The 27,514-nt window shown below is 44.4% G+C and overlaps 2 protein-coding genes across 2 annotated transcripts; both read right to left on the reverse strand.

The window, feature by feature from the left end:
- Positions 1-1,041: 1,041 nt before the first annotated feature.
- Positions 1,042-12,166, reverse strand: LOC112225252 (acetylcholine receptor subunit alpha). The gene is made up of 9 exons (XM_024389020.2): positions 11,877-12,166; positions 10,822-10,964; positions 6,828-6,872; positions 6,396-6,505; positions 5,795-5,990; positions 5,345-5,582; positions 3,057-3,280; positions 1,652-1,891; positions 1,042-1,554 (listed from the first exon to the last, which is right to left on the reverse strand). Exons 1-9 carry the CDS (start codon positions 11,920-11,922, stop codon positions 1,423-1,425), a joined length of 1,374 nt encoding a protein of 457 aa, XP_024244788.1. The 5' UTR covers positions 11,923-12,166; the 3' UTR covers positions 1,042-1,422.
- A 4,326-nt stretch (positions 12,167-16,492) lies between these two features.
- chn1 (chimerin 1) lies at positions 16,493-25,831 on the reverse strand. Its single transcript, XM_024389021.2, has 7 exons — positions 25,101-25,831; positions 23,019-23,103; positions 19,325-19,498; positions 18,577-18,654; positions 17,584-17,721; positions 16,926-17,031; positions 16,493-16,767 (listed from the first exon to the last, which is right to left on the reverse strand). Exons 1-7 carry the CDS (start codon positions 25,353-25,355, stop codon positions 16,596-16,598), a joined length of 1,008 nt encoding a protein of 335 aa, XP_024244789.1. The 5' UTR covers positions 25,356-25,831; the 3' UTR covers positions 16,493-16,595.
- Positions 25,832-27,514: the final 1,683 nt, after the last annotated feature.

Genomic DNA, 27,514 nt, shown 5'->3' on the forward strand with positions numbered 1-27,514 from the left:
CAGATGACACCATTCCGTATACTTCTGGCCCTTCTTTGGACACTGTGTTAACTAGCCTCCAGATGAGGTTCAATGCCATACAACTCTCCTTCCGTGGCCTCCAACTGCTCTTAAATGCAAGTAAAACTAAATGCATGCTCTTCAACCGATTGCTGCCCGCACCTGCCCGCCCGTACAGCATCACTACTCTGGATGGTTCTGACTTAGAATATGTGGACAATTACAAATACCTAGGTGTCTGGTTAGACTGTAAACTCTCCTTCCAGACTCACATTAAGCATCTCCAATCCAAAATCAAATCTAGAATCGGCTTCCTATTTCGCAACAAAGCCTTCTTCACTCATGCTGCCAAACATACCCTTGTAAATCTGACTATCCTACCGATCCTTGACTTCAGCGATGTCATTTATAAAATAGCCTCCAACACTCTACTCAGCAAATTTGATGCAGTCTATCACAGTGCCATCCGTTTTGTCACCAAAGCCCCATATACTACCTACCACTGCAACCTGTATGCTCTCTGCTGAGAATGACTGGAACGAATTGCCAAAATCACTGAAGCTGGAGACTCATATCTCCCTCACTAAATTTAAGCATCAGCTGTCAGAACAGCTCACAGATCACTGCACCTGTACATAGCCCATCTTTAAATAGCCCATCCAACTACCTCATCACCGTATTGTTATTTATTGTATTCTTTTTGCTCTTTTGCACCCCAGTATCTCTACTTGCACATTCATCTTCTGCACATCTATCACACCAGTGTTTAATTGATAAATTGTAGTTACTTTGCCACTACAGTCTATTTATTAGCCTTACCTCACTAATCTTACTTCATTTGCACACACTGTATATAGATTTTTTTCTATTGTGTTGTTGACTGTACGTTTGTTTATACCATGTGTAACTCTGTGTTGTTTGTGTCACACTGCTTTGCTTTATCTTGGCCAGGACGCAGTTGTAAACGAGAACTTGTTCTCAACTGGCCAACCTGGTTAAATGAAGACGAAAAAAAGACACATAGAAAATAGACAACCAGTGTCAAATAGGCCTATCAATTTTACTTAAATACTGTATTAAAGATGAATGAAAATATATAACAAAACATATTGAGTAAAGACAACAAATATTTTGATGACAAAAACTTGATTAGAACGGTCAATGTTGATCAACTGTTCTATAATACACGAGTGAAAATATAGATAAACATGCATGCACCCAGCGATCTGAAGTAATTGCAAACCACCCAATAATAATGAATGTATGAGGGTCAAAAGCACAGTCCTCATACAGCAACATGTGACTTTAAGGTCATAGGGCCAAGAGTCACTAGGGCCCAGAGTGTTACCTGGTCAGGTCATAAGGTCAATAAAAAAACCATTAAAAAAACATCTGGACCTACTCAGGACACCCCGCAGACCGCTACGGTGTCATGCTCAGCTCAATGAGACGGCCCGCGAACACTCCTAGGGTGCCAATGATACACACCGCCATGAACACACACAGCAGAATGTGATCCAGCACCATGGCTACAAACTTCCACTCTTCAGCGGCCTGGGAAAAGAGGAGAGCAGTAAGAAACACGCCAACGGAGATCTTTAATAAAGGAAACAAACTGTAGGAAGGATGGCAATGTATTCCATAGTCTTACACTGTTGGACTCCTCATCAGACTTCATGGTCTCAGCGATGTATTTCACCCCCTCGATAGCACTGCGTACGTCGGGGTTCTTGGTCATGGGGGACTGGTAGGTGACTGCAGTAGGGGTGGGCTTGCCTGAGATGTCTGAGATGTCGAAGTCAGCGCCGTAGATGTTTTTATCCTGTCTCTCCTTTGCAGGACGCTTCATTGTTGAGAAGAACATGAGGTTGGGAATGGTGTCAATGAAAATCTAGGAAGCAAAGAATGTGAAAGGAATGAATGAATCAAATGTTATTAGTCGCGTGCTCCGTGAAATGCTTACTTACGAGCCCCTAACCAACAATGCAGTTTTAAAAACGACAGATAAGAATAATAAATAAAAGTAACAAGTAATTAAAGAGCAGCAGTAAAATAACAATAGCGAGACTATATACAGGGGGGTACCGGTACAGACTCAATGTGCAGGGGCACTGGTTAGTTATTAAAGTGACTATGCGTAGATGATAACAGACAGTAGCAGCTTTTACAACTTTGTGTAATAACAGACAATAATAAATAGACTGGTAAAATGCATACAATGAGATAAAAGGCTAATTGTAGAACATATTAATTCAGATACTTTCTAGCTCCTGAATCACAAAAGTAGGCTTAAAAAGCAGTAATACAGTCAACAAGTGCAATCATCTATTTTCTGTCACTAGGTGGCAGCACTGGACAACACTTATTAACAGGGCAAAAATAATGTTGAGACCTCTACTATCACTCACAGGAGGTTGGTAGCACCTTAATTGGGGAGAATGTGCTCGTGGTAATGACTGGAGTGGAATCAGTGGAATGGTATCAAATACACTAAACACATGGTTTCCATGGTTTCCAGGTGTTTGATGTCATTCCATGTGTGCCGTTCCGGACATTATTATGAGCTGTTCTCCGCTGATACCACACGATCTGTCATGTTGTTTCATGAACAATTTGTTCAAACATATACAAAATACATACATTTCTAAACTGTCACACACTCATAACATTCACAAACCAGAGTGCACAAGTCATCCTATGCCATGTCATTTACAGTCCAAATATTTTTTTATTTAACCTTTATTTAACTAGGCAGGTCAGTTAAGAACAAATTCTTATTTACAATGACGGCCTACCCCGGCCAAACCCGGACAACGCTGGGACAATTGTGCGCCACCCTATGGGACTCCCAATCACAGCTGGATGTGATACAGCCTGGATTCAAACCAGGGACTGTAGTGACGCTGCAGGCTCTGAGATGCAGTGCCTTAGACCGCTGCACCACTTGGGAGCCCTGTAAGTAAAGCACTATTCTATAAAAAGCTCTTAACTAAATTATTTTTTAGATTAAAAAAAAAAAGTAAAATCACTGGTAGAAATTTGCCAGCTTTGCTCACCTTGCGAACCCAGGGGGACATGGTGTGAGTGCTGGGGGAGCGGTGGTGGGTGTTGATGACGATGACAGTGATGATAATGGAGGCAATGACGAAGACCATGGTGAAGAGCATGTACTTCCCGATGAGCGGCACAGCACTGGAGGTGGAGGGGATGAGCTCAACGATGACCAGCAGAAACACAGTCAGAGACAGCAGCACAGAGATACTCAGAGTCATCTTCTCACCTGAGGACACACGTGGTCACAACAACCAGGTCAACAAAAGCAGACGCATACTGCAGAATTCATCTATGGGGGAAGGCGCAATTGAAGTTTGCAATCATGCAAATGATCTGCCATTATCACGTGTCATACATTTCATAATCTGTCAGTCATACTGCGCACAGACGGATTGGAGCAGTTCGGTGGAAAAACGAGGCTCATGACAGAGACGGAACATGTGCTCGTAGGGAGGCCACTGAGATTCATAACAATGGATTCAACGCTAAACACTGTGAGAGCAGTTAATAACTGGGCTTAAACAAATATTACAGTTACACCAATGCCCCAGCTCAACTCAGCTGTGACACCCTTAACAACTGAATTAAACCAATTCAATCAATATCTCGTCAAAGTGAGCTGGTTTGATGGTAATTTGGTCTCAAGTCTTGCCTTCACCTAATCCCCACTCTGGTTGGTCCCCAACTATTAATTAATTACAAGAGGGTTTGAAGTGATCATTGTGATAATTGATCAGAGAGAAAGAGACTAATAGCGAGAGAGAGAGAGAGAGAGAGAGAGAGAGAGAGAGAGAGAGAGAGAGAGACACATGGTGCCATAATTCACAGTGATGAAGCAACACTGACTCACAGAGACATGGGAGGGTCATAATGTTAGAGGGTAGCAGTGACATTGTTCCTCTGGATAGTCAGTGCCATCACACCCTTTAGGGCACCAACTCATTCTGACCACAGGGAGGAGTAGCCTCTGATCCAATTGAGCTCCTCCGACCTCCCTTTCAGCCCGGATGGCTGAAAGATCATGCTGCCTAGTCACCTTACCCCTATACATATCTACCTCTCTCACTCCAGTACCCCTGCACATTGTAAATACGGTATTGGAACTGACCCTGTACATAACTTATTACTTTCTCTTGGTATTCTTATTATGTGTTTTTGTTCTGCGTTATGTTATTTTTAGTGCTACATTGATACTGATTACTGCATTGTTGGGTTTAGAGCTGTCAAGAAAGGCATTTCACTGTACTTTTGACATTAAAACTTGAAACATGGGCAGGAATTCTGCTTATAAAAAGAACTCAAAGCTGAGTCTCTGTGAATTGGTGCTTGAACAATATTGCCCTACCACAACAAAAAGCAAGATAGCGCAAAGGAATCTGTGATTTATTTTGTCCCGTTTAGCCTTCCATACACATGGGCCTATACACAAACAACCTCACGTACGCAAACATACACACAGGCACACAGACAATGGAATTCCAAGTGTGTGTTATTTTCAGTTGAGCACATTCACACCCAGACCTCATTCACACAGATTCTAGAATGTGAACTTTGTGTTGCTGTTCAGTCAAATCCGTGAATCTAAAAGGCTTCCATTTGGCATCACAGCTCCTCCATAGCATCATACTGTAGCAGCAGCCACATCAGAGCAAGGCAGCCAGTGATGCATTATACATTAAAGGAAAGGCCTGTTCGCAGACATGGCAGCACACAGGGACTCTGGGTAATGAGGTAGGCCTCCACACTGGCAACAGGACCAAACGCTAGCTGAGACACAGCACTGGTACACAGCTAATGTAGCTACTAGTAACTTCTGAGGCCCAGAGACAGATACAGGTGTAGGATCTTAATTTGACCAGTATTGTCGTAGAAAAATAATCCTGCAGCAACGGGATTTGAATGTTTAGTTCCTAACGCTGCTTGATTGGTGGTTAGGCTATTAGCCGGACAAAAGAAGGCTACATGATAAGTGCAGTACTGTTAATATAACAGCCTGTTAGTCCAGGTTTTCAGTGAATTTATGTAAACCACGAGGCTCATCTGAATTTCCTGCGGCGCAGGAGAATTCTCAGTAACAAAAGAGTGGCCAAATTAAGATCCTACATCTGTAGAAGGACAAGTGTGTTGTTGTCGGTACCAGCCAATGCAGGTACAGTTCTACACAACCACTACGTAAGCTGTCAACGTTGCAGCTATGATGCGGAAATTGGGAGACAAAATATATTTCCGCTAATCTTCAGCCAATAGAAGGGATTTAGAACTGAAATGATTGACGGGACGCTCCACCAACCAGAGTCAGTGGGCAGATAGAAGACGAGGCCAGTGAGGAATGAGAAGAGCATGCAGGGGATGATGACGTTGACGATGAAGTAGAGGGGGAGCCGCAGCATCAGGAAGTGGTAGGTGATGTCCAAGTAGGGCGTGTCTGGGCAGCAGGCATAGTACACCCAGTGTTTCCAGCTGCGGTAGTCCTTCATCACCCACTCTCCACTCTCCATGAAGTTACTCAGGTCAGGACGGTCGCTGTCCTGGTGGAGACGGGTAAATAAAAAGATGTTGCGAAGACGCAACAGACCAGGAAGGGATCAACCTAATTGGTATTTTCCCAGGACTGGTGGTAATTATGTCATGCTTTTAGAATCATGTGTTAAATCAGTAATGGACTGTATGTGTATGGGTAACACAGGAGTTACACAGGGGATCAATCGGGGAAAAATGTCAAAATGTTGAGGATTGTTACGGGATTGACAACAACCAAGTTGCCATCGTAGGTCCAGGTGCCCAGCTTCATGCTGCAGTTCTGCAGGTCGAAGGGGAAGTGCAGCACGATGATCTCACAGTAGCTCTTGAAGATGGCAGGGGGGTTCCACGTGATCATGCCCGTGTGCTCCAGCAGCACTTTGGTCTCGTGAACGATGGCGAAGTCACCGTCAGCACTGTGGGCACACACAAACACGGGCGTTTAACGCAGGAAATAATGTTAACGCAGAGGGGCATCACTGCCTGGGGCTTGGCATGGCCCTGCCATCGCAGGCCAACCAACCAGAGCTGAGACTGGTACAGGTTGCTGTGGCATAGGAGCTGGTTGTCAGGGAGAAACAGCCGTGTGTCAGACGCAGCATATGGTGTGGGTGGAACCTGTGATATAGAAGCCAGATTTAGCCTGCTGCAACCTGAGCTCTCACCCACTATGCACAGAGGGAAAAGAGAGGGAGAAGTAATGTGGTTTGAAAACATAGTCACACACAGTCGGTCTGTCTGGTGGCCTTCTATCAAGGAAAGTATCAGTGAGAGAATGGTAAAAAGAAAGACATTTGATGCAAATATGGCCTGATTCTTACTTGTTATAGAGAACGAGGTCAGGACGCCAAATGTCAGTGGAGGGCACTCTTATCTTTTTGATTCCGCCATAATCCTCAGGATTCCATTGCAAGTTCACATCCTTCCATTGCTGGAAAATGACGGTACAAAGTACAAAGAGCATGAATAGAAAATATCAGATAGATTATTTGACTTGAAGTCGGATTCGGAGAGGGATCATTTCAATAGGGATTTTTTCAGAGAATGTTTCATTACAGTTTAGTGAAAATGAACATTATTCAACGGCTTATAAGGATTTTACACTATCTTCAGAATTATGGTGAAATGTATGATAATTACCCATACTTAGATTTTCCTTGTAATTACTCTTACAAAATAGCCAGAAAGAAAACATTTTGATCTCATATTTACTGTGTATTGCAATGTAGATACAGGAAACGGCAGTAACAAACCTGTTTCAGTCGAACATTGCTGTTGACAATCTGGTTGACCTCATCCTGTAGAGAAAGGGAATTGATTTTAGTTTCTACTGTTACGAAACCAATAATTAGCCTACAGATGTTGTTGCACTCGCTAAGTCTAGGGGTCTTAGGCCTAGTTAACTAGTGTGTGACCTGATTTAAGTGACCTGACCTGATGTGCATCTAAGTGAGAAATCAGCATATGCAATGTATGTACACAGGAGACCTCTCCTTCTTGACATCTTGGTCAGCCAATCCAAGCAGATTACTATTTGTTCAGATGGTGACAAAATACAGTGTATCCTGGTAGAGTGTGCCTAACTGTGTGTTAGCACTAAACTACCTACTGCATAACACGTCCCCCATCAAGAAATGTAAAGAAAAAACCAGTCACCAGTATATATTTTCCTCAATTGTCCTAAACTTCTATACATTCCCACCCTCTTTTCCATAAAACGTATTTAACTGAAGAGACCAAACTCTATACACCATAAACACCAGAGCTGCAAGACTATGAAACTTGGCTCCAGAAAACCTCACCTCACCAGACCAACCAAAACCATCAAATTCACTGGTCTGCACTCAGCTAATTTCTTCCTGCCAAAAGTCTGACTTGACCAAACCAAGGGACAACCTGTAACCTCTATAGTTCTAAACGGAGAGACCTATTCCATTCCCTAGGCCCATGATCACAAGCACCATCTCCATCTGATATGAGACTTAGAGCACCCACCACCAGGGACAAGTGAACGTTGACCACAACTTCAGCAAACTCACTAGGAACACCATTCGCGTTCCCCAATGTCTCTTTGCTCCTGTGCTGGAGGAGAACTGAAGGGGAACCGTTAGCCTCCCCACTTTCCTCCAACTTAACCCGGAGACACTAGGCCTACATGCTGTAGGAACTTTCAACCGCTCTTTAACAGGAAGTGACAAAACCGGTGGATCTAGCTTTTCCACCAAACTCACTTCTTCAAGCTCCTGATTCTCATTACAAGACACAGCTGTATCACCCTGCAAAACTCAGACCAGATCCTCACGAAATGAACGGGAAGAATCTCCTCTCTCCCACAGCGTAGTAAAAAAATGTGTCAGTAACATCGACCCCTGACAAACAACCTCATGGTCAACCGGCAGAGGGACCACAACTTGTTATGCAGAGTGGAACAGGGGAACCCAAGAGCAGACTCAGATGAGGAGACTGGGATGAAGAAACCAAGGTATTTATTGAAACACTGGGGGAAGATAGAGTGCAGGTCAGGGGAAGCTCGGGCGGGTTGCTGGAAACCAGGTGTGGAGGCTGAGGTGAGACGGGTTGGGGTTGAGACAGGGTAAGCAGGTCCGAAGGGGAATTCAAGGGAGTAGTAGTGTGGGGAATCCAGGACAGAGTAGCAGGATGAGGAGACGTGGGACTGGAGACAGGGACCAGAGTCAGAGCGGGCAGAACTGTAGCGGAGAGGAAAGCAGCATCAGGCAAGGAAAACAGGCACAACAGGATCTGACTAGTAACAAATGGCTCGAAACGTAGACTAACTGAGCAGAGATTACGATCTGGCAGCGTGGAAGTGGCAGGGCTGAGTATTTATAGAGGTCTTGATTATGGAACAGGTTGCAGCTGGTGGGGATCTGCTCTGACTCCAGCACACCTGTCTCCACCCATACAATCACACACACACACAGAGAGAGACGGAGATGGAGAGGGAGAGGGAGACGGAGACGGTTGTAGATGCGGATAGCGAGAGAGATGAGTTCATCAAGTCCATCAGGCTCATCCTTGGTTCCAACTCGTCCTTGAGGGTCTCAGTGATCGCATTCCGGAATGCTCCTGAAGGGCCTCCTCATTCCAGCCACTCTCAGCGACGAGGGTGTGAAACTGACATGACATCTCAGCAACACTATGAGGGCCTTGATGGAGGGACAGGAGTCATTTAGCAGCATCCTTAACGCAGACTGGGTGGTCGAACAATTTTTTAATCTCCTCCGTGAATCTGGAGCAGGAGAATCAGATGAGGGACTGTCTCTCCCACATTGCCGTGGCCCAGGAAAGCGCTGCTCCACTGTGGCAGCCAATCAGAAAGGAAATCTTGGCCCGTTCGCGAGCATAAGAGTAGGGCTGTTGCTCAAATAATAGTGAACATTGTACCAAAAGGGCTCTGCAAGCTCTGAGGTTGCCATATTAACGCTCAGGAGTCGGAACAAGGGTCAGCCCTGTAGGTCCGACAGGCTCTGTGAAACTCATTGACGTGCGCCAGAAGGGTCTTCAGGGCTTGGTCATGTTGCTCGAGCAGGGCGCCTTGGCCGATGAGGGTTTGGTGGAGATTGGCAGAGTCTGCTGGGTTTATCTCTTTGGCCAGCTCGTACTGTTAAGCAGAGTGGAACCCAAGAGCAGACTCAGACGAGGAGACTGGGACGAAGTAATCAAGGTATTTACTGACACACTTGGGGAAGATGGAGTGCAGGTCAGGGGAAGTTCGGGTGGGTTTCTGGAAACCAGGTGCGGAGGCTGAGGCTGGAGCGAGAGGAGTTGAGCCAGGGTAAGCGGGTCCGGAGGGGAATCAAAGGGAGTCGTAGTGTGGGGAATCCAGGACAGAGTAGCAGGATGACGAGACGTGGGACTGAAGACAGGGACCAGAGTCAGAGCGGGCAGAACTGTAGCGGAGAGGAAGACAGCATCAGGCAAGGAAAAGAGGATAACAGGATCTGACTAGTAACAAACGGCTCGAAACGTAGACTGACTGAGCAGAGATTACGATCTTGCAGCATGGAAGTGGCACAGGGCTGAGTATTTTTAGAGGTCTTGATTATGGAGCTGGTTGCAGCTGGTGGGGATCGGCTCACACCTGTCTCCACCCATACAATCACACACACACACACACACACACACACACACACACACACACACACACACACACACACACACACACACACACACACACACACACACACACACACACACACACACACACACACACACACACACACACACAGAGAGGGAGAGGGAGAGGGAGAGGGAGAGGGAGAGAGTACCCGGGGAGTGGCGGCAGGTCAAGGAGACACAGGATGAGCAGTAGAGGATGTTGCAGGAGCAGATGTGACACAACCTCCTCTACTGTGGGAAAGAATGCGTCAGCTAAAGGAAACAAAGAGTCGCTGACAACCTCTGAATCTAACAGATCACTTGGGGAACCAAATCATTAGTCAGCCCACAAGGAGAACCTAGTTGTTCATTGTCCATCAACTCAACATAGAACATCATCCTAAATTGACACCTGAATTAACTTCATCCTCAAATTGCAGAGGGCACACTATATCACATATCTCTACCCAGAAGGTCTCAGCTAGAGACACAATAATCAACTTCCTTACTAGGGAGAACCATTTCCTGGGAGCCACAGTCTATTTTGGCAAATAATGTTTCCTCTACGTCCCCACACACATCATCATCCTCCCTCTCTGGTTTGCCATCAGCACCCTTCTGAACCCGATTAGCTTCACAAACTGGGGATACCTCAAAACCCTCCTTGAAAGACTTCGCCCCCTGAGACAACTGCCTTTTGACTGACTGGCAAGACAAACGTCCTCCCCTGTATGCAGCCCTCCAGTCAACTGCCATTTCCTGTTCAAGCCTCACTATTTCCAACACATATTCCTCCTCCTGACTGCTATCCACGAGAACTTGTGGCAAGAACTCACTCCACTGTTCCCATAACAGAACTGCAACATCTAACTTGTTCAACTCCTCAGCTATTTCAACATTTTTGCCACCTGACGTGACTGATCCCTTGTTAGCTTGAGAAAACTTTCAACTAAAACTCCAACCTCAGCACAAAACCATGCTGGCTCAAATCCTCCCATAGTCAAAATAAGTGAGCCAAACAGAACCGACTCTTCGACTGACAGAAGTTACAGTTAACATAGTGTTGGCAGTGATGTGAATTGCATGATAAATATTGGTTGATATGGGATGGTGTGACGTTTTTCTTACCACACTGATGAGTTGAATGAGCTGCAGGCCAACTGTAACCACCACTGGGTCCTTGAAGTGAGCGACAGGACGCACCACCTTGTTGTAGCCAGTGAACAGGGTTTTCACCAGACGGGTTTCATCCTCAGAGCTCCAGGCAGAGCCTACAAGAACAGAACACAGGGACAGCTTGATGTGTGGCTCACATGGCAGAGATGGAGAGATTGTGGGTTTACAGCACCAGCAGACTGATAAGTAGTGGTTAATGTACGTGCAAATACAGTAGTATTAAATGTACTAAGTGGCCTCCCTCCCTCCCTCCCTGCCTGCCTGCCTGCCTGCCTGCCTGCCTGCCTGCCTTCCTTCCTTCATTCCTTCCTGCCTTCCTTCCTTCCTGACTAACTACTTATTTCATACACTGTTATATACCAGTGGTATACTATCATCATGGGATGCTGGAGGTGATAGAGATGAGAGCTCAGTCAATACAGACAGTGTTTCAGACTCGACATCTGCTATTTCCGTTACATATTTGACCCATGCCAGAGCGGTATCTCATTTCATTTTCCGCTTGACCTTGAAACGAAGCCTAGCGTGTGCAAGAACATAGTATGAAGCAAAGCACGAATGACGTTTTGAGACATTGAAAACAGTACAATTGTCCAGAAATGTTTAATGCTATATGAATCAACTGGCTCATTAAGTCAAGCACAAATAGATAGAGGTTAAAAAAACGAAGTGCACACACCCCTGTCAATCAAGAGAGCCTAATGCTGGATGCTTTCAAAAAAAATGACAACATTTCCAACAGGCACTAGCTTAGCTAGAGTGTGCCTCATGTAACATTTGAAATCTTATAGTTAACTAATGGATGAAGCATTACCAAGAATCAATGTGAAATGATCAAATGATGTTGATTATCTCACGACTAATGGCTCGATTTGTAAAACATGCCAATTCTTTGTTTAGGACTAATCACCTAAAATATCCTGGAAAAGGTCAGTTATAACCGACAGGAGAACACAAATGGCAAACTAATTTTATCAGTCAGCCAACATGTTCAGAATATGGCTTACCTGCTAGAGTGATAAGGAGATGAGAAACAAAAAGTAGACGATTCATTATTGTGTTCGGTTCCCATAAACTCTGGGGTATCCAATGTCCTGAGTCTTCGAATAGAGGGTAAGCGGCTAGTTAGGTAACAACATTATTTCTGTCTACTTTAAAATCAGGTCAAAATAATTGCAACACTGACTTGCTGCTTCAAGTACTGTAATGGGGAACAGTATTGTTGTTCCCTGACACCATATGTTACGAGCCACCACCAATAGCCGTCATTTGAGAGGGTCACATTCTTTGTCATCCCTCACATGTTACAGGCGCTACATGCCTGGCTAATCTAGCACTAAAATATCTCACAGTGCAATATACTTCCCATATTGAAAGATCGCAATAGCCTCTGCCTGCTTTCCAAAACGAATGCATTTGTTGTGATATATGTACAATTAGGCTACTCATGAACAGAGCATTGGAAATGTTATACTGTTCCCATTGGTTAACTTGTGTTACATTAAGATGTCATTTCCATAATCATTATTTGGGAATTCTATATGAGTAGTTGATTACATGTCGAATACATTAATCAAACGACCACCAATGTTGTCCTCTTGGATGATCTTGCCCCTAATGGAGATGGTATCCCTCTTAGGATAATGTTGGACTGCAACATACCCACAACATCTACCCCATCTAGCCACTCCAATGAGTTTCCAGATGGCCAGGCATGAAACCCAAACACCCCATCCCTGTACACCTGCCCCTCCCCACCAAGGCATTGATGGGACCAGGCAACTCCATTTCCCTACAGCCTCAACTCAATCCGTTCAATCAGCCAGTCACTCAACCAGCCGCCTCATTCATCTTATTTAGGGGGAAATTGCCATTTTGGCAATGTCTGAATTAAGAGAGATCTGTCTCATAACCCCCTCCACTTCTCTCCCCATACCAATCACAGACCACCTGAATCCTACAGTGCCTAAGTGCCTCCTGCCTGGACCCAACCCATGTGACCCTGGAGAAACCCATTGAATCTGCTCATTCAAGCTCAATCAAGGTCAGGCAGTGGGTCCTGCCGTTGCGGTTGAGACACGGTTCTTTCTTTCAGCAGGAGTCAGCCGTTCTCATATCCCTGCGGGGAATCTCTCCCAATCACACCTCCTAGTTGACTCTCTCTATTCGACATGTGATTAACATGCTCTCTAAACCCGAATCTGAATAATAGCAATGTGGAGTCTGTGGAACATCTGCTGGGGATGGCAGAGCATTGAACATCTCCCGCTGCATGTTTCTACGCCCTGCCAGATTATGTAGATTACACTTTCCACGGCAGAGATGATTATGTGTGTTACTGGCATATTTGTACATAATATTTCGCTCCCCCCCAAAAAAATAGCAGCCTAGTGTTACGTGTATTGTTTATGTTCTGAAGATAAAAATATATATATTTATAATCACTGCATTCTATTACTTAACATGAATGTCAATTAAAGCTCTTCTAAGAGCTCTTTGGTGTGCGAAGGTGTTTTTACAGTAGATCGTTTGTCTCATATACAATCGGTTTTCTGGGTATGATGGGTGGGGGAAGGGATGGGATGGCTGTTTAGTATGGGATATTGGTGTTTGGTGATGCAATTGAATTCAATCTAGGCCTATGCAGCTTAAACGTTGTCCCTTCAATTCCTACAATATGATGTATAGCGGAAATATAGCACATTCCCACATTCAGAAATCAACATGCTACCACTTTAGCCGTCAACAGTCTGAAGAGAAGCAGTAATATCCACAGGACAGGCGCTGCATCTACGTGCAACACGTTCCCTTCACATGTCGGAGCTGAACGTTTCAGTGTGTCTTTTGCAATTGGAGACGTAGGTCAGCCTCCGCAGGAGGAAATGCCACACAGCTTTGTCCAATCAACAAAGACAGGTCAGTTATCTCACGGATCAGAAGCACACACACAAAAAAAAAACATGTAGATGAATTCATGTGAGTATGAATCAGCCATCCCATGGTAATTGTAGCAAATATTATTTGATGTGCATGAAGAGAGGTCTGTCATGACATTATCACAGCAGTAGTCTGAACGTTTAGACGAGTTTCTTGGTCTATCGGCTGCAGCTAATGTCGATGGATTTATAATAAATAGCTGAAAAAGCTGTGTGAATTCGAATAAATTACACTTTTATTGACCAATCAACCAAAAACTAGATAGGAATTCATTCACTATTAATTCAACCTAATGTAAACGATAAAGCCCAGTGATAAAAATGTCAAGAATTCCTGAACAGGTATAAACCATACTAGAGAGCATGAAGCCACAAAAGGCTGAGGACAAAATGGGAAAGCATGAGGTGTTAAACACAGAAAAGATTGGTGCAGCCAGGTCAGATTTTATGGCTTTTAATAATCCAACCTAAAAGCGTAGTGTTTCCACAGTTACTGCTGAGAACAATGGCAGAGCATTTCATGGGATTTCACATTCAATTAGGAGAGGCCAGCTGCTGTCATTCAGGATGGCTGTGGTTCTCCGCCAGTAAACACTGCCCAGTAGAACCTCCAGTGGAAAGTGTCTGAAACTCAATCAGACCATGAACCAAAAAGAACCAAAATAACAACTGTTTTTGTTCACTGCCAGTTTAAATGCAAGGGTAGAGTTTGATCTTATAATGAGCCGCAAGTGAAGAAGATAAGGCATGACAGGTTTTTGGAAATTGTGCGGAAAGAAATTGCTTGTGGGTTAATTAAACATAAAATCATAAAATGCATAAACCCCAAGGGACAATGTTTGCATATGTATCTAGCAATTAAAAATCTCCTGAATGCAGACAGGGCCGTGCCTAAAGGTATTGTGGGTTTTGTGTTAATCCCAGAGCGAATCAGTGTGATTGACGCCTAGTTGGAGGGGATGCTGCATACGGTCACGTGGGCCCTGGGCCGTCTATAGCACTGCCTGTCACTCTTAATATGCAGATCGAGAGGAGCAGCCCCTTTTGTCAAGGTCATTTTGCATGTACACGCAAACGTAGCATGCCATGTACCTCAATGACTGGTGTTCTGGACACATTTACCATATTCTAAAATGAACACACATGGCACGAAATGCCTATTCATTGGCTTCGTTGTTACTGGAACAATTTAGGTGACTCAGAGCAAACAGGTTCATTTTCAGCAAGCAAGGTTTAATAAATTATAATTTACATGCGCAAATTAAGTACAAAAATATGTTTTAAAAAGAACAAACATTAAATGCACAAAGGTAACAGTTTGAATGCAACACAGTTTTGACTGTCAGGCAAATGTAACAGAACATTTAAAGGTACACTGATTGTTTTCTGATTGAAAGAGGCTTTGCATTTCCCCTAAAAAATACTTCTAAAACAGCTGAAAAGGCAAAAAAAGACCGAATCAGTCAAAGATAATTACAAAGGTTCAGAGAAGATACAGTAGTCTATTTCACATCCAGGTATACAATGCTTCACAAAAACAATTGCCCATTGGGCAACCGGACAGGAGATACTGTAAATCTACATGACAAATAATAGCAGAGTATCTATAGCTAGGTTTCCATCCAACTGGTGACAGATTTTCATGTGAATATGCTAAAAAACGTATAAAAACAATATGAGCATTTTCCCACCAGAGATGTTTTTCCATCAAATTGACTTGTGGATAAAAGTCTGTGTGTGATGATGTATTACACATAAAGATACCTGCATGCTTTCCCTATGAGTCATAGTGGGAGGACCACACAACTTTAGTGGGAGGACCACACAACCACTCCAAGTTTACTTCGATATGATGGCTAGTATATCAATATTTGCGCATAAAATTGTTTCCACCAACATTTCTCACGTAATTAATTTTACCGACACGAAAAGGTCCCACCTTGTCTAGCGTATTTTGTTTTGTTGACATTTGGCAAGTTTACTGACAAAAATGATCTGTTTCCATCAGGCCTGTGATTAAATGTTTTATCTGACATGTACGTTACACGCATTAAAAGGTTGGATGGAAACCTGGTTAATGTTTCACAATATTTATCGCATGCGAGGTTACCGCTACAAAGCTACACAAAATAAAGACACGGCCAAGTCTGGTCCATCAGTGTTCTACACAAGCCCCGACAAAAATGGGGAGACAGACATGCAAAGTTTAAGGTACATCACCATCCACACCCATTACAGGGGAAAAGAAAGTAAGGTTCAGGACTGCTTAACTGGGAGTGGAAACGGATGTATCACAAATGTAATTACAAAGATTCATATGTAATACAAATGCAATAGAAAAGTTCCTTCAAGTCTTTGCACAAAAAAGTGTTTAGACAGCATCAAGCTGTTTTACAAAAAATCTGCCTCTTTCCTTCCTTATCTTAGCAGAATGGATGTGTCTGTTTTTCAGAAGAGGATGTCTTCCTTATCTTAGCAGGATGGATGTGTCTGTTTTTCAGAAGAGGATGTCTTCCTTATCTTAGCAGGATGGATGTGTCTGTTTTTCAGAAGAGGATGTCTTCCTTATCTTAGCAGGATGGATGTGTCTGTTTTTCAGAAGAGGATGTCTTCCTTATCTTAGCAGGATGGATGTGTCTGTTTTTCAGAAGAGGATGTCTTCCTTATCTTAGCAGGATGGATGTGTCTGTTTTTCAGAAGAGGATGTCTTCCTTATCTTAGCAGGATGGATGTGTCTGTTTTTCAGAAGAGGATGTCTTCCTTATCTTAGCAGGATGGATGTGTCTGTTTTCAGAAGAGGATGTCTTCATTTTTGATGAGGAACTCCACCACCTGCGGTTGGTAGCGGATGTCGTTGAGTGCCGTCATGGCGTCCAGGTTGGGGGCACGCAGGAGAGTGGGCCCAAAAATAATGCCCAGGTTCTCCGCATTCATCAGGTTGTCCTTCTCATTCAACGTTACCCTGAAGTAGAGACACATCAAGGACAGACAATTAACAGCTGTGTGTTGAAAACCCATTGAAAATGAACATCTGAGCATTCAATTACAACCATGTCTCAGTTACACAAACAGGATGTTACATATCACCAGGGCAGCGAATCGTTGTGTTGAGAAACTCACCTCTTTAAATGGGCCATGAGGTACCTCAGGGTTTCACTGTGTGCTGCAGGCAGCAGTTCCAGAGCCTCACGGAAGGCCTTTAGCCGCTTCTCTGGGTCTTCCAGCTCTGAGAAGCAAACAGAGGAATGAGGTCAAAGCAGAGCGGCCACAAGACAGGCTCTCAGAACCTCTAAACATCCGTGCTCAATGGTTCTCACTGGAACTATACACTAGCCTGAACGATCAGAGTACAGTCAAGATGAGCTGCTGTTGAACTCCATATAACTGACTACCAAACAATCGTCATTTTCTAAAATGGAACCATAAGAACTTCAAACGTAAAGGAGGATCTGATGCTTATTGCATGTGGACTTAACACATAAACACATAAACAGTGGAAATGTGGTAAAGCACAGCAATATACACTTGAAACAGTCTCTATTTTGCGGAATCGTCTTTGAGAACTCAAGAAGCTAAAGGAAGACCAGGATAAATGTTCACTGAACACTGCCGTCATGGGTCAGGGCTTGAATGTTGAGGGATTTACATGACTCAACCACAGATAGGAAAACGCACACCAATGGCATTTCTTCTTGCATGGTGCTGGTGCGTGACTGAAACAATTATGCATCATTTTAACTGGCAGAGAAGAGGAAGAAGCTGCTTAGGTCGGACTCACTTGCAGTCTCGATGAACCTGGGGTAGGCGTCGTAGGAGATGACAGGAATGGGTAAATCTCTGAGGTAGAGTTTAAGTGCACCCGTGATGATGTTGATATCTTCATAGGCATTGGCAGAGATGTCTGTCTTCTCAGCATCTGTGAAGAGATATAACACACTGTTAGACACGAGGAAAGGACTGGTTGGATGTGCACAAGGCCCTGTTACGATTGTCTTGCTGATTGAACTCAAGGACATTGAGTTCAAGCAGCATGGCGTGCTGGCAGCGTAGTGCGAAGTGAAGAATAAAGGGCTTGTGTCACTGTGGGGGATGAAATCTAGGCTTCTTCTCTGTTTTGACTGGCCTGGCCTGTTCTACTTTCCCCTCGGTTCTACATCCAGAGCAGGCCATGGCCTAATTCTGCCGAGGGTCTACATATCACAGTGTTGTGAGTTGGAATGACACTCTGTCATGTGTGATCTCCCACACACGGGTCTAGCTAGGATTTAGCCCATGGCTCCAGGGTTCCCCCCTGTCCATCTCTAAACTCACACTGTACTGGGCAGAGAATGAGGCAGACGATTTCTAACTGCCTCTTTAACTGTGATAGGCAAATGAAGTTGGAGGTAAATGACATTTCTACGGTAAATTACATTTCGGTCAGCTACGGTTGTTGGACTCGTTGCATGATTTGCCATCCCCAGAGCTGGCCCCTGGCCCTGGCCCCTGGCCCCTGGCCCCTGGCTCTGGCTATACATCCTGTGACTGGACCGCGTCAGGACAAGCCGTGCTCTCCCAGATGGAGACTAATCCCTCCTCAAATGTGTCACCTTCCCATTAATACTGCCTCTATAAACACATCGGAGTGACAACATTGAACTCAAACATGACCTAAAACCATTCACATTGAGCACACACGGAGGCGCTAAGAACCGATAAGCATGCCGCGAGAGGCACCTGAGGGGGTTGTTAACACCCGGACAGAACCAACGGATGTCAAAAGAAGACATACCTCTGTCAAATGTCGACTTGACATCTTCGACTGAATCGCTGAATCCAGATATTCTGTAGAGCCCTTCAGACTTCAGCCCTATGACAGAGGGATAGAGAGGTTTAATGACAAACGCTGCATTTACACAACATAACATAGGACTGGAGTGGGCATCCAACACGGATTCAACTCAAGAGCAGAATAAAAACAGCCAAATTCACCTTCAGCGGTGACCTTGGGCAACAGAAAATGTCATTAAGCTCTTCAATATGGATGATAAATTAAAAAGATCTACAATAGCACACAGGGAATAACATGGGCAGATGCAAATAGTTTTCTGCGTTCTTAAATAAAACGTAAATAAAAACATCAATCAAATATAGCATGAGTTACAGACGTAGATTACCGGGCTAGACAATGAGGTAGAAATGAGGCTTCTACATCGTTGAGTGATTCAACTGGAACGCAATCAACTGAAACACCAGCAGCAGCAACACCACACTATCCTCCATTGTGTACAATTGCCAGGCCTCCCATCGGCTCTCCACATCAAATGAATGGAAAGGACCAACATTAGAATCATCCGTCCTTCCTGTTACCTGCACTTAATTGGGTGTGTGTACATGTGGTGATTGAAAAATGCATCCATCCATTACTGAAACACACAAAATATAACATTTCCTGAAAGGGAAAGAGGGAGCGCGATTTCCAAGAAGGGTGGGATTTCCAACTATTTCAATAGGGCCATGGCTATCTATCGTCTTCTCACCTCTCAATTCAATCTCCTGTATGCACATGTCCACCACCATGGGCCGCTTGGTGTTGTGAGCTTTCACCAGGGTTGTTAGCTCACAGCTGTATACTTTCTTGATGTGTTTCAGGTCTGGCACGCAGTTGCAGGGTACCATAGTGGAGCACTGCTTGTGGACATTCAGGCCACAATCTGAAAGAAAAGAGGAAGAGGAGAGTCAGAATGGACAACCTAAGAGGGATGTCTTCCAATGATATGTTCCAATGATATCATTCCAATGATATCTTCTAATGATATCTTCCAATGATATCTTCCAATGATATCTTCCAATGATATCTTCCAATGACATCCTCCAGAGGAAAAAATAAGACCAGAATTAACATTGAAGTGTACCATGAATAGTCTGCAACCCCCAGATTGTTCATTTAATTTTTGTCGACTGGCTTGGTTTCGTTTTTGCTCGCTAAGGCCTAAATGCTCTTGATCAATATTTGGAGTCAGAATGTCATTGGACCACTGGAGAATTCTGTCCTGGCTGATGACTTCCCCCTTTGGTCAGCTGCCAGGGGTGTTATTGGAGTCACCTTGAGCACTGGAATGGAACACAGGTCCACAAACTATCCCTCATCCAGACGGCGTGCCAGTCATGCATCAAAGTCATTCGTAACAAATTCAACAAAGGTTGATGTTACATCTACCAAATTTATTCTGGATTCTACTATGTGGCTTGGTTTGTTTTTAATCTGCACAAAAAAATAAAAAAATAAAAATGATTCAAACCTCCTAGACGTATTTTGTCACAGAGATTTGTAGCACAACATGAACCTTATTTGTGTTCTTCTAAGCAGTGAATATGTAGTTTCAATGATCATCCCCAGTGCTTTTGTCTTCGGTGCTAGTGAGTGGGGCCTGAGGCGCAGCTGCCTGCATCAGATTCAGAACAGGTTTCACCTTGCAGGGAGCACAGTAGAGAGCCGACACAGCGACTCCTTCTTCGCTTTGTAACAGAGGCTTTTAGAGGGAATTAGAGGCGCACTGAAAACAATGTGGCCTGGAGGAGGGAGACTCAGGCCTGCACGCTCCATTCTCCTCCAGAATCTGGGCTCGCACACAATGGCCGTGCAGGCAGCGATTCGGCCGCTGCGGGCTACACGAGACCTAGTTTCCTAGACTTAAATGGGCCAGCTCCTTCAAGCTTTAAGCAGTTCTCTGCCTTCTCCCAGTCTGGAAGAGGAACTTTTGACAAAAAAATGGTGCATTATGGTATTCCAACTACATCTCGAAATAAGCATTTTGTTCACTGAGGTTTTTTTCTATGACTACATGGTGTTTCAGAGGAAATATGTCATCATTGTTGCTCCTCAAATATCAAATCACACATTTTTTTTTAAAAAGGCACAAAAAGACTATGATGTAGAGAAATAGCTACACATATTTTGATTAAAATTGGCCCCAGAGAAACTTCCGCAGGCTTTACTCATATGCATTGATGCAGGGACATAATTACCTTTAAGAGATGATTCTATTAAGGGTGTGAGACAGGCAGCGTAATAGAGGGCAGCCTCCCACCACCACACACACACACACACACACACACACACACACACACACACACACACACACACACACACACACACACACACACACACACACACACACACACACACACACACACACACACACACAGGTGGCCCCTGGGTTCCAGGTGGGGTGGGAAAGCCCAGAGGGAGCCTGCAGACAGACACTGCTTTACTGCACTGTCAGCTCTATCGCCATGGCGAAGAGAATACACTCCACGAGGATGAGCTCTGCCCTGATTTGGCTAAAAGGGTCTGACACTGGAGTGGGGTGAGGGGCTGGTCCCACTGGTGGCCAATCAACACATCATCATGTTGTCTAACCTTTACTGTGCCTGAGATCTCCAACGCTTCTCTATTTTACCATCTCTAATGGCAGCAGCATATAGACAAACACATGGTCCTGTTGCTAGTTATTCTATGTTGTTTTCCACCACGCGTAGAATGGGGATGAATAGAGACTGTGCTAGCTAGGCTGTGTGACCTAGCTCTCTGGTTCTGGCTGCTGAATTTTAATGCGGGTGGAAATGGAGCTCCTTCCCAGCGCTCAGAGCCCCACTCCTCATTAAAGAGACATGCCAGCTTTGTTTTTCTTCACGGGCATGATGGTATGAGGCTGGGGGGGGGCGTCCTCTGATGAGGAAATGTGGCACAACAAGCACTGGCAGGGGCTGACTTCCTGGTGCTCGCCCAAAAACACTTCACACATACAGAAAGAAAGGGGGAGGGCGTTTTTGGAACGCAAATTCAAACATCGCATAAGACTGTCCTAGATTCTGGTCGCCATGGCGTTAGTCTAAAGGAATGAAAAACTACATGTACACGTTTCATCCGATTGTCAGCAGCTTTCTAAAGCAATGCATCAATTATTCATGCCGCGGCTCCCACAGATATAAGTGTAGGTCACTTTGTCCCATTAATAATACATTAAATACAGACATCAGTCTACGTTACGGCCTTATTCGGGAATGATGAACACCGGAAAACTACTGCTTTATAGAAAACCACGATAACACTATCTGCAGTTCGATGTGCCTAAATAACAATACCTGAAATTGCAGTGCACTAGTTTTGCTCTCAAGCGAATTAGTTCATCATTTCTAGAGATCAATAATATCGCAAAGCGTGCAAGCACTGCAGCAATGTGATCTCATGCAAGCCGTTTGCATGCTGCATTCATGGGTGCCCCACTTATGCTGCATTTTCTGTTGTTGTTATCCTAGTAGCATCATGAAACCACTTATTGCCTAATATCCTGTGATAAAGATGCTGCAAAATCTTTTCAAAACCTTAAGTCAATTGAAAAATTACCCCTTAGATGGGGACAAAATAATTTCATGACCATACTGTACATTCAATGTAAATGTGCTGCTTCACAATATCAGATTGTTAATTGCTCACAGTGCAGCAAAATCATTCAACTAGTAACATCTGCCCTGATTGGATAGATAGGCATAGGTGTACGCGTGTTTAAAAATGGGAATCTATTCCCGAGACCATCAAGGGAGAATTTCAGCATGAATCCACAGAGGCATTCTCAACCCCCCACTTCTGCTGCAACTGGAGCACAGAGAGATGAAGCCAGTCTGAGTCTGGACGCCACTGTGCATTATGATAATGGGCTGATCAATATATAGATTGCATATAGAGTGCATATACGTCTGCCGTCGAGTGGAGAACAATTGCTTTGTCCATTATGTGGGAATATGGGAGCTGCATCAGTATAAAACAATTGCGTTAAAGCTTGTCGTTTGAACAGTGGCAGAGTAACGCCATTAGCAAAACTCACCAACTGGACCTCTCATTCATTCGTACAGTAACACATCATTTTCTGTTAAAGCAAGGCATTCATGTAGAGTGAGAAGTACTTATTACAGTAAATCCTCAATATTGAGTCCTCATTTTACTCCGTTGCGCAACTCCTCTAATCTGTTCCCCAAATATTGGTGGGATTTTAGATTAAGGGACGCAATATGACCCCCACTTACGCTCACATTACAAACCAGGTTACCCACATACTGGGGTGATAAAAACATCAAAGTCCTTTACATAGATAAAGAACAGCATGGTGTTAAGTAAAACCAGCAGCAGCTGCACAGTGGCTTGTCTACTGTAAAGAACAGTACAGTACGTACCTGCACATTTGACTCCCTGAGCCGTCAGCCCCCACATGAAGTTGGCACAGTATTCACACCAGTGAGGTCCCCGGAACGTGTGGACCTGGAGGATAGAAAGATAGACAAAGAGAGAGGATGGTTGTCAGATGCTGCAGTTATGTACCACATGGGTACCACACCTTCCCCAGGTTGCCCTGGAGACACTACAATGCTGGCGTCTTAAACTAGCCAGATTGTGTGTGTGTTGGAGATGAGGGGCGTTTAGAGCCCAGTCAAATCTGACAGGATGCCTAATCTACTCAAACTGTTAATGAGTGGCCAGGCTGAATAGGGGTGGTGGTGGAGAGCGGGGAGGATGGGTGGGCACTGTTGACGCCGTGCCAGTGTGAGGGGGGCATGTTGTCATGGAAATATGCTACGGCAATGGGTTGCTCAAGCAAGGGCAAGGAAGGGAGCTCTCTCTCCGCCAGGTAACATAACAACAGCTCAGCCAATCAGGGGTGCCTGATCCAGACCTATTGGGAGGAGGCAGAGCGGGCTCCCTGTGAGGTGTTTTCCTACACTACAATGGGAATAATGGCCCTTTTATGTGAGGTGTGAAATACTAGGGCCATCACCAATACTGTGTGTTAACTCATTATGGGATCAGGGACAGCATGAGAGGATTAGCAGTAAAACAATTAATCACAGTAAAATGGTATCAAGTCTGATGAATTGTGAGTTCATCAGACTCTACTACTGGCAGGAAGGTTAGAATATATTTTGTGATTCATGGCCTCACAGGAAAATAAAACCTTATTCACTTGAGTATTTAAAGAGCTGCTGTCTTTAAAAATCAACAAATCCCTTTGAAAATAACCCATGTGGCATTTTATTTTGGCGTTTTTGTTGTTGTTGCGGAGGGTGTTTTAGTTGTGCAATTTGTTGAGTCCAGTATTTCTGGACTCAACAAATTGATGTGTTGTCTTGTGTAAACAAAGTCGGGCTGCTGGGCAGGTCTGTCTCACTGTCTTTGCTATTGGACAGAGAGCAATCACCGCAGCTGTTCACACCATGTTGGTGGGAAAATGGACATCGTCAAATCAAAGCCAACTGTCATTTATCCGTTGTTACATTATGCTTTAAACTCTGTTTTAAACAAGACTTTGTGACCAAAATGATCCTATTTACACTTTGTAGTCAATTTCTGACACTAAAATAACTGTTTCTGACTCATATTGATGTCACATTGTCAAAGAGATTTGTTGCTTTTTAAAGGCAGTCGCTCTTTACCTAGGAACAATGAACATTTGAATTCATTCATACAATTTAGCACCGGTTGTTGTCTCTGGCTATTCAGTGAATTTTTTCTCACATTTACATTTTTTTCATCATACTTTGTCATCAATTTCTTCAAAGAGATATCTTGGCTGTACAGGTTAGCGTGTACAAGGTTCAGGATCATTAGGAATTAACATGCTCTGTCAATAACTATTACACACTAACCATATCAGCCCAGATTGCTTCCCGCGGCGGAGGGAGCTTGAAACATTTGAGCTAAATGTGTGACAGACCCTTAAAATGGCAAAATGGAGCATTCAGCATGGACTGGCTGGCATAGTAATACATACATAAATAAGGAAGGAGGGAAGCAAGAAGAATGAGTCCTGTGAGTGTCATCAGTCCTAGAGCCTTTGAGGGAATGTTTCTGCCCCCACTCCCCACTTCATTAACTTACTTACTCAAACAGGCAGAGCAGAGCAGAGCAAGTCTGATGACTGGAGCCTAATGGGAATAGGACTCATCCACTGTTTCCCCCCCTTCATCGCCTAATCTCCCCATCTGGTACTCAAACCAACAACAGTGGACCACAGACCGCCCAACAGATTTCCTTTAGAAAAAGGCTCAGTGGAAAGACCCATCACAGTCCTATTCGCTCATGCTTTCTCTCACCCCATAACCCCCTGAACAGACATTCTGGTGGCCAACTGCCAGTATAGGAACCTAATACAAAAAAAACGCCACCTGTCCACAACATGCTGAAATAGAAGCAATAGTTTACAGTGGAACGGCATGACGAAGAGATGCAACTGCTCTTCCTGTGGCAATTTGTTGTCTCACCTTGAAGTTGTGGACTTTCTCGTACTTGGGCGGCAGGCTGTTATCCTTCAGTGCGGCTTTGCGGACCAGCGAGGTGAGCTGTGAATAGGCAAACAGTTTGAGAGGCTGCCAGAGAGTGGCTGGAGGTTTCTGGGGTCCTGAGATCCTCATCCCCAGAGCAGCAGCCAGTATGTCCTGCTGGTTGGCCTCCTGCTTTGCCTTGTGCACCAAAGACTTCTCTCCCTTCCGGACCTCGTAAGTCTCCCTGGATGGCATTCTGACACTCAGGTTGACCAAATCAGATGAACAAGCAGCAAGCCCTATAGAGCAGTCAAAAATGTCAGAGGTCCTCTGGAGAAGAAAAAAAGAAAAAACGGGATGCTTAGAACTAGTCTAAACTATGTCATGTGAATTGCATTGCTCTAATTTGACAAGCCTAAACTTAGCGAAGAAACACAAAAATGGCAAAATCCAAAAAGCAGAAAGATGTGTCCTCCTTTAAATCCTCTCACAGCAGAGAGAGTTGGGATGAACGGTGCTCCAACGATGAGAGTGTCAAGTCCTGTGATGGCTGGAGTTGGATAGAGAAGAGAAGAAGCCTTGGGTGCTTATGTGTTCCCTGGGAATATGCAGATGAACTGATGTTGAGTTAATCCTCTCCTCCCTGTGTAGAGCTGATATATTCTCTCTGGAACACAGACAGCACAGTGTGTGTACTGTGGATGGATGCTGCCAGCACTACCAGAGTGAGGGGGAAGAGGACGGGGGAAGGACCCAGTCACAACGGATTAGATGCATCACACTGGCCAATCAGAGCGAGGCAGGAGCCTGCTCACGCTTTATCATTGCCGTTTCCCCGCCCCCACAACCCCCCTCTAAGATCCAAAGCAGGAGAGCTTGTGTAGGAAGAGTCGGAGTGAGTGTGGGTTGATAATGAGTAATGAATGAGTCATGCATCATCACTGGGCTACTGCTGCCCACAGCTAATGACACTGGTGGGCCGTTGAAGAAAGTGCCATTTTCAAAATGTGGTTACCAAGCGTTTACTGTTCCAGGGACCACAGGGACAACATGAAGTAAACGTTTTGAACCTCATTTATTGTCTCAAAATGAAATTCACAAAATATGAATCATTGTGTCGGATGCGCTATGAAAAGGGAGAACTGATGCAAGGCCAGGTTTGTCCTTTGCAATAATCTGCCTGTAAGCCTATATTTCAGTCACCATGCAGACAACCCAGAGAGAGTTAACCCAGGTGTGCTCATTCCACACAATTACAAGCGCCTTAGGGTACATTTGAGCTTTGTTTTTTTTCCCTGGCTTCAAATGCATAAACAGATTAAAGTAATATGTAAATCAACAGAAATTTAAAATACAATTTGATCTACCTAAATTCCCTTGAAGAGCAATCTGTTTTTTTTTCTTCCAATATGGGCAATGGAAAAACACCATAATGCACAGAATCCCAGAATTATACTGAACAAATGTACATTCCTCGAATACCTAAATTCACAGATAATTCCGTAATTCATTTAAAATTTCAAAATTCACAGATGACTTTCATGACATTTTCTAATTATTATCCAGGTTCAAATGGAAGAGAGATAAACATTAATTGAGCCTCTCATCTCAGTAGGATTCTGTCTGAAATTGTGCTCATTTTCTCTGTTACAGATGCCAGCACGGATGGTATGCTAATTCTGCATCACATATAGAGCACAGTTAAATTGCTGTGTTGGGAATGATCTGAAACCTGCTACAATCCACACAGCGAGTCAAATGTGATTATACTCCCCCATCCCAGAGGCTGATTTGGGCTCAGCTGTTAGAAAGCCATCTGAACAGAGATTGGAGGTGGAGCAGCCCAGTATGAGTCCACGTAGATGAACACTCAATGCAATCAATACGGGGAGAGCTTATTGGCGGTTACTGTAGCCCCCCAACAGAGAGAGATGGGGCAAAAGGAGAGATGCTAGAGACGCGCTCCACAAACACACACTGGCTTTGAAGACCCCTGCAGGTATGATGGCATTCCATAACTGCTGTGTCCATAACTGAAAGGGATTTGGGCTGGACATGAAAGACATGAAACAGAGGCATTCCAGTGGAGAGCTCCTCTACCACGCCGTAGAACCCTCTCTCTTCAGGAGGGGTAGCTAGCTGCCAGTGAGAGGCAGACACGTTGTAGCCAAAGCCTTTCATATGCCTCCGTCTACCCCTCACAGACCCTGGGTGCTTTAGGAAGCTGTGCAGAGTAATTGTGTTTCCTGCTGTTACGTGCGGAGCGAACATCTGATACCCAGGATGTGGCTTTCTTTACTTTGAACGCTCCTCTAATTGACACTGATTGATTGGACTCGTTTCTCAAAGATGTCCCAAGCTGGGCCTCTTGAAGGATGGATGAATGCAAAAGCAGTTCACTTCATACCGTTTGC

This window comes from Oncorhynchus tshawytscha, linkage group LG26, assembly GCF_018296145.1.
Source record: "Oncorhynchus tshawytscha isolate Ot180627B linkage group LG26, Otsh_v2.0, whole genome shotgun sequence".
NCBI classification, from domain to species: Eukaryota; Metazoa; Chordata; class Actinopteri; order Salmoniformes; family Salmonidae; genus Oncorhynchus; species Oncorhynchus tshawytscha.

Coding starts and splice junctions, on each gene's coding strand:
- chn1 (XM_024389021.2), bottom strand. CDS start 25,355: ATGCCATCCAGGGAGACTTACGAGGTCCGGAAGGGAGAGAAGTCTTTG. Junction 18,655..19,324: donor ACAGGAGATTGAATTGAGAG/GTGAGAAGACGA, acceptor CCTCTGTCATAG/GGCTGAAGTCTGAAGGGCTC. Junction 17,722..18,576: donor CAAGTCGACATTTGACAGAG/GTATGTCTTCTT, acceptor ATCTCTTCACAG/ATGCTGAGAAGACAGACATC.
- LOC112225252 (XM_024389020.2), bottom strand. CDS start 11,922: ATGAATCGTCTACTTTTTGTTTCTCATCTCCTTATCACTCTAGCAG. Junction 6,506..6,827: donor GCAATGTTCGACTGAAACAG/GTTTGTTACTGC, acceptor GTCATTTTCCAG/CAATGGAAGGATGTGAACTT. Junction 1,892..3,056: donor TGTCCCCCTGGGTTCGCAAG/GTGAGCAAAGCT, acceptor TTTGCTTCCTAG/ATTTTCATTGACACCATTCC.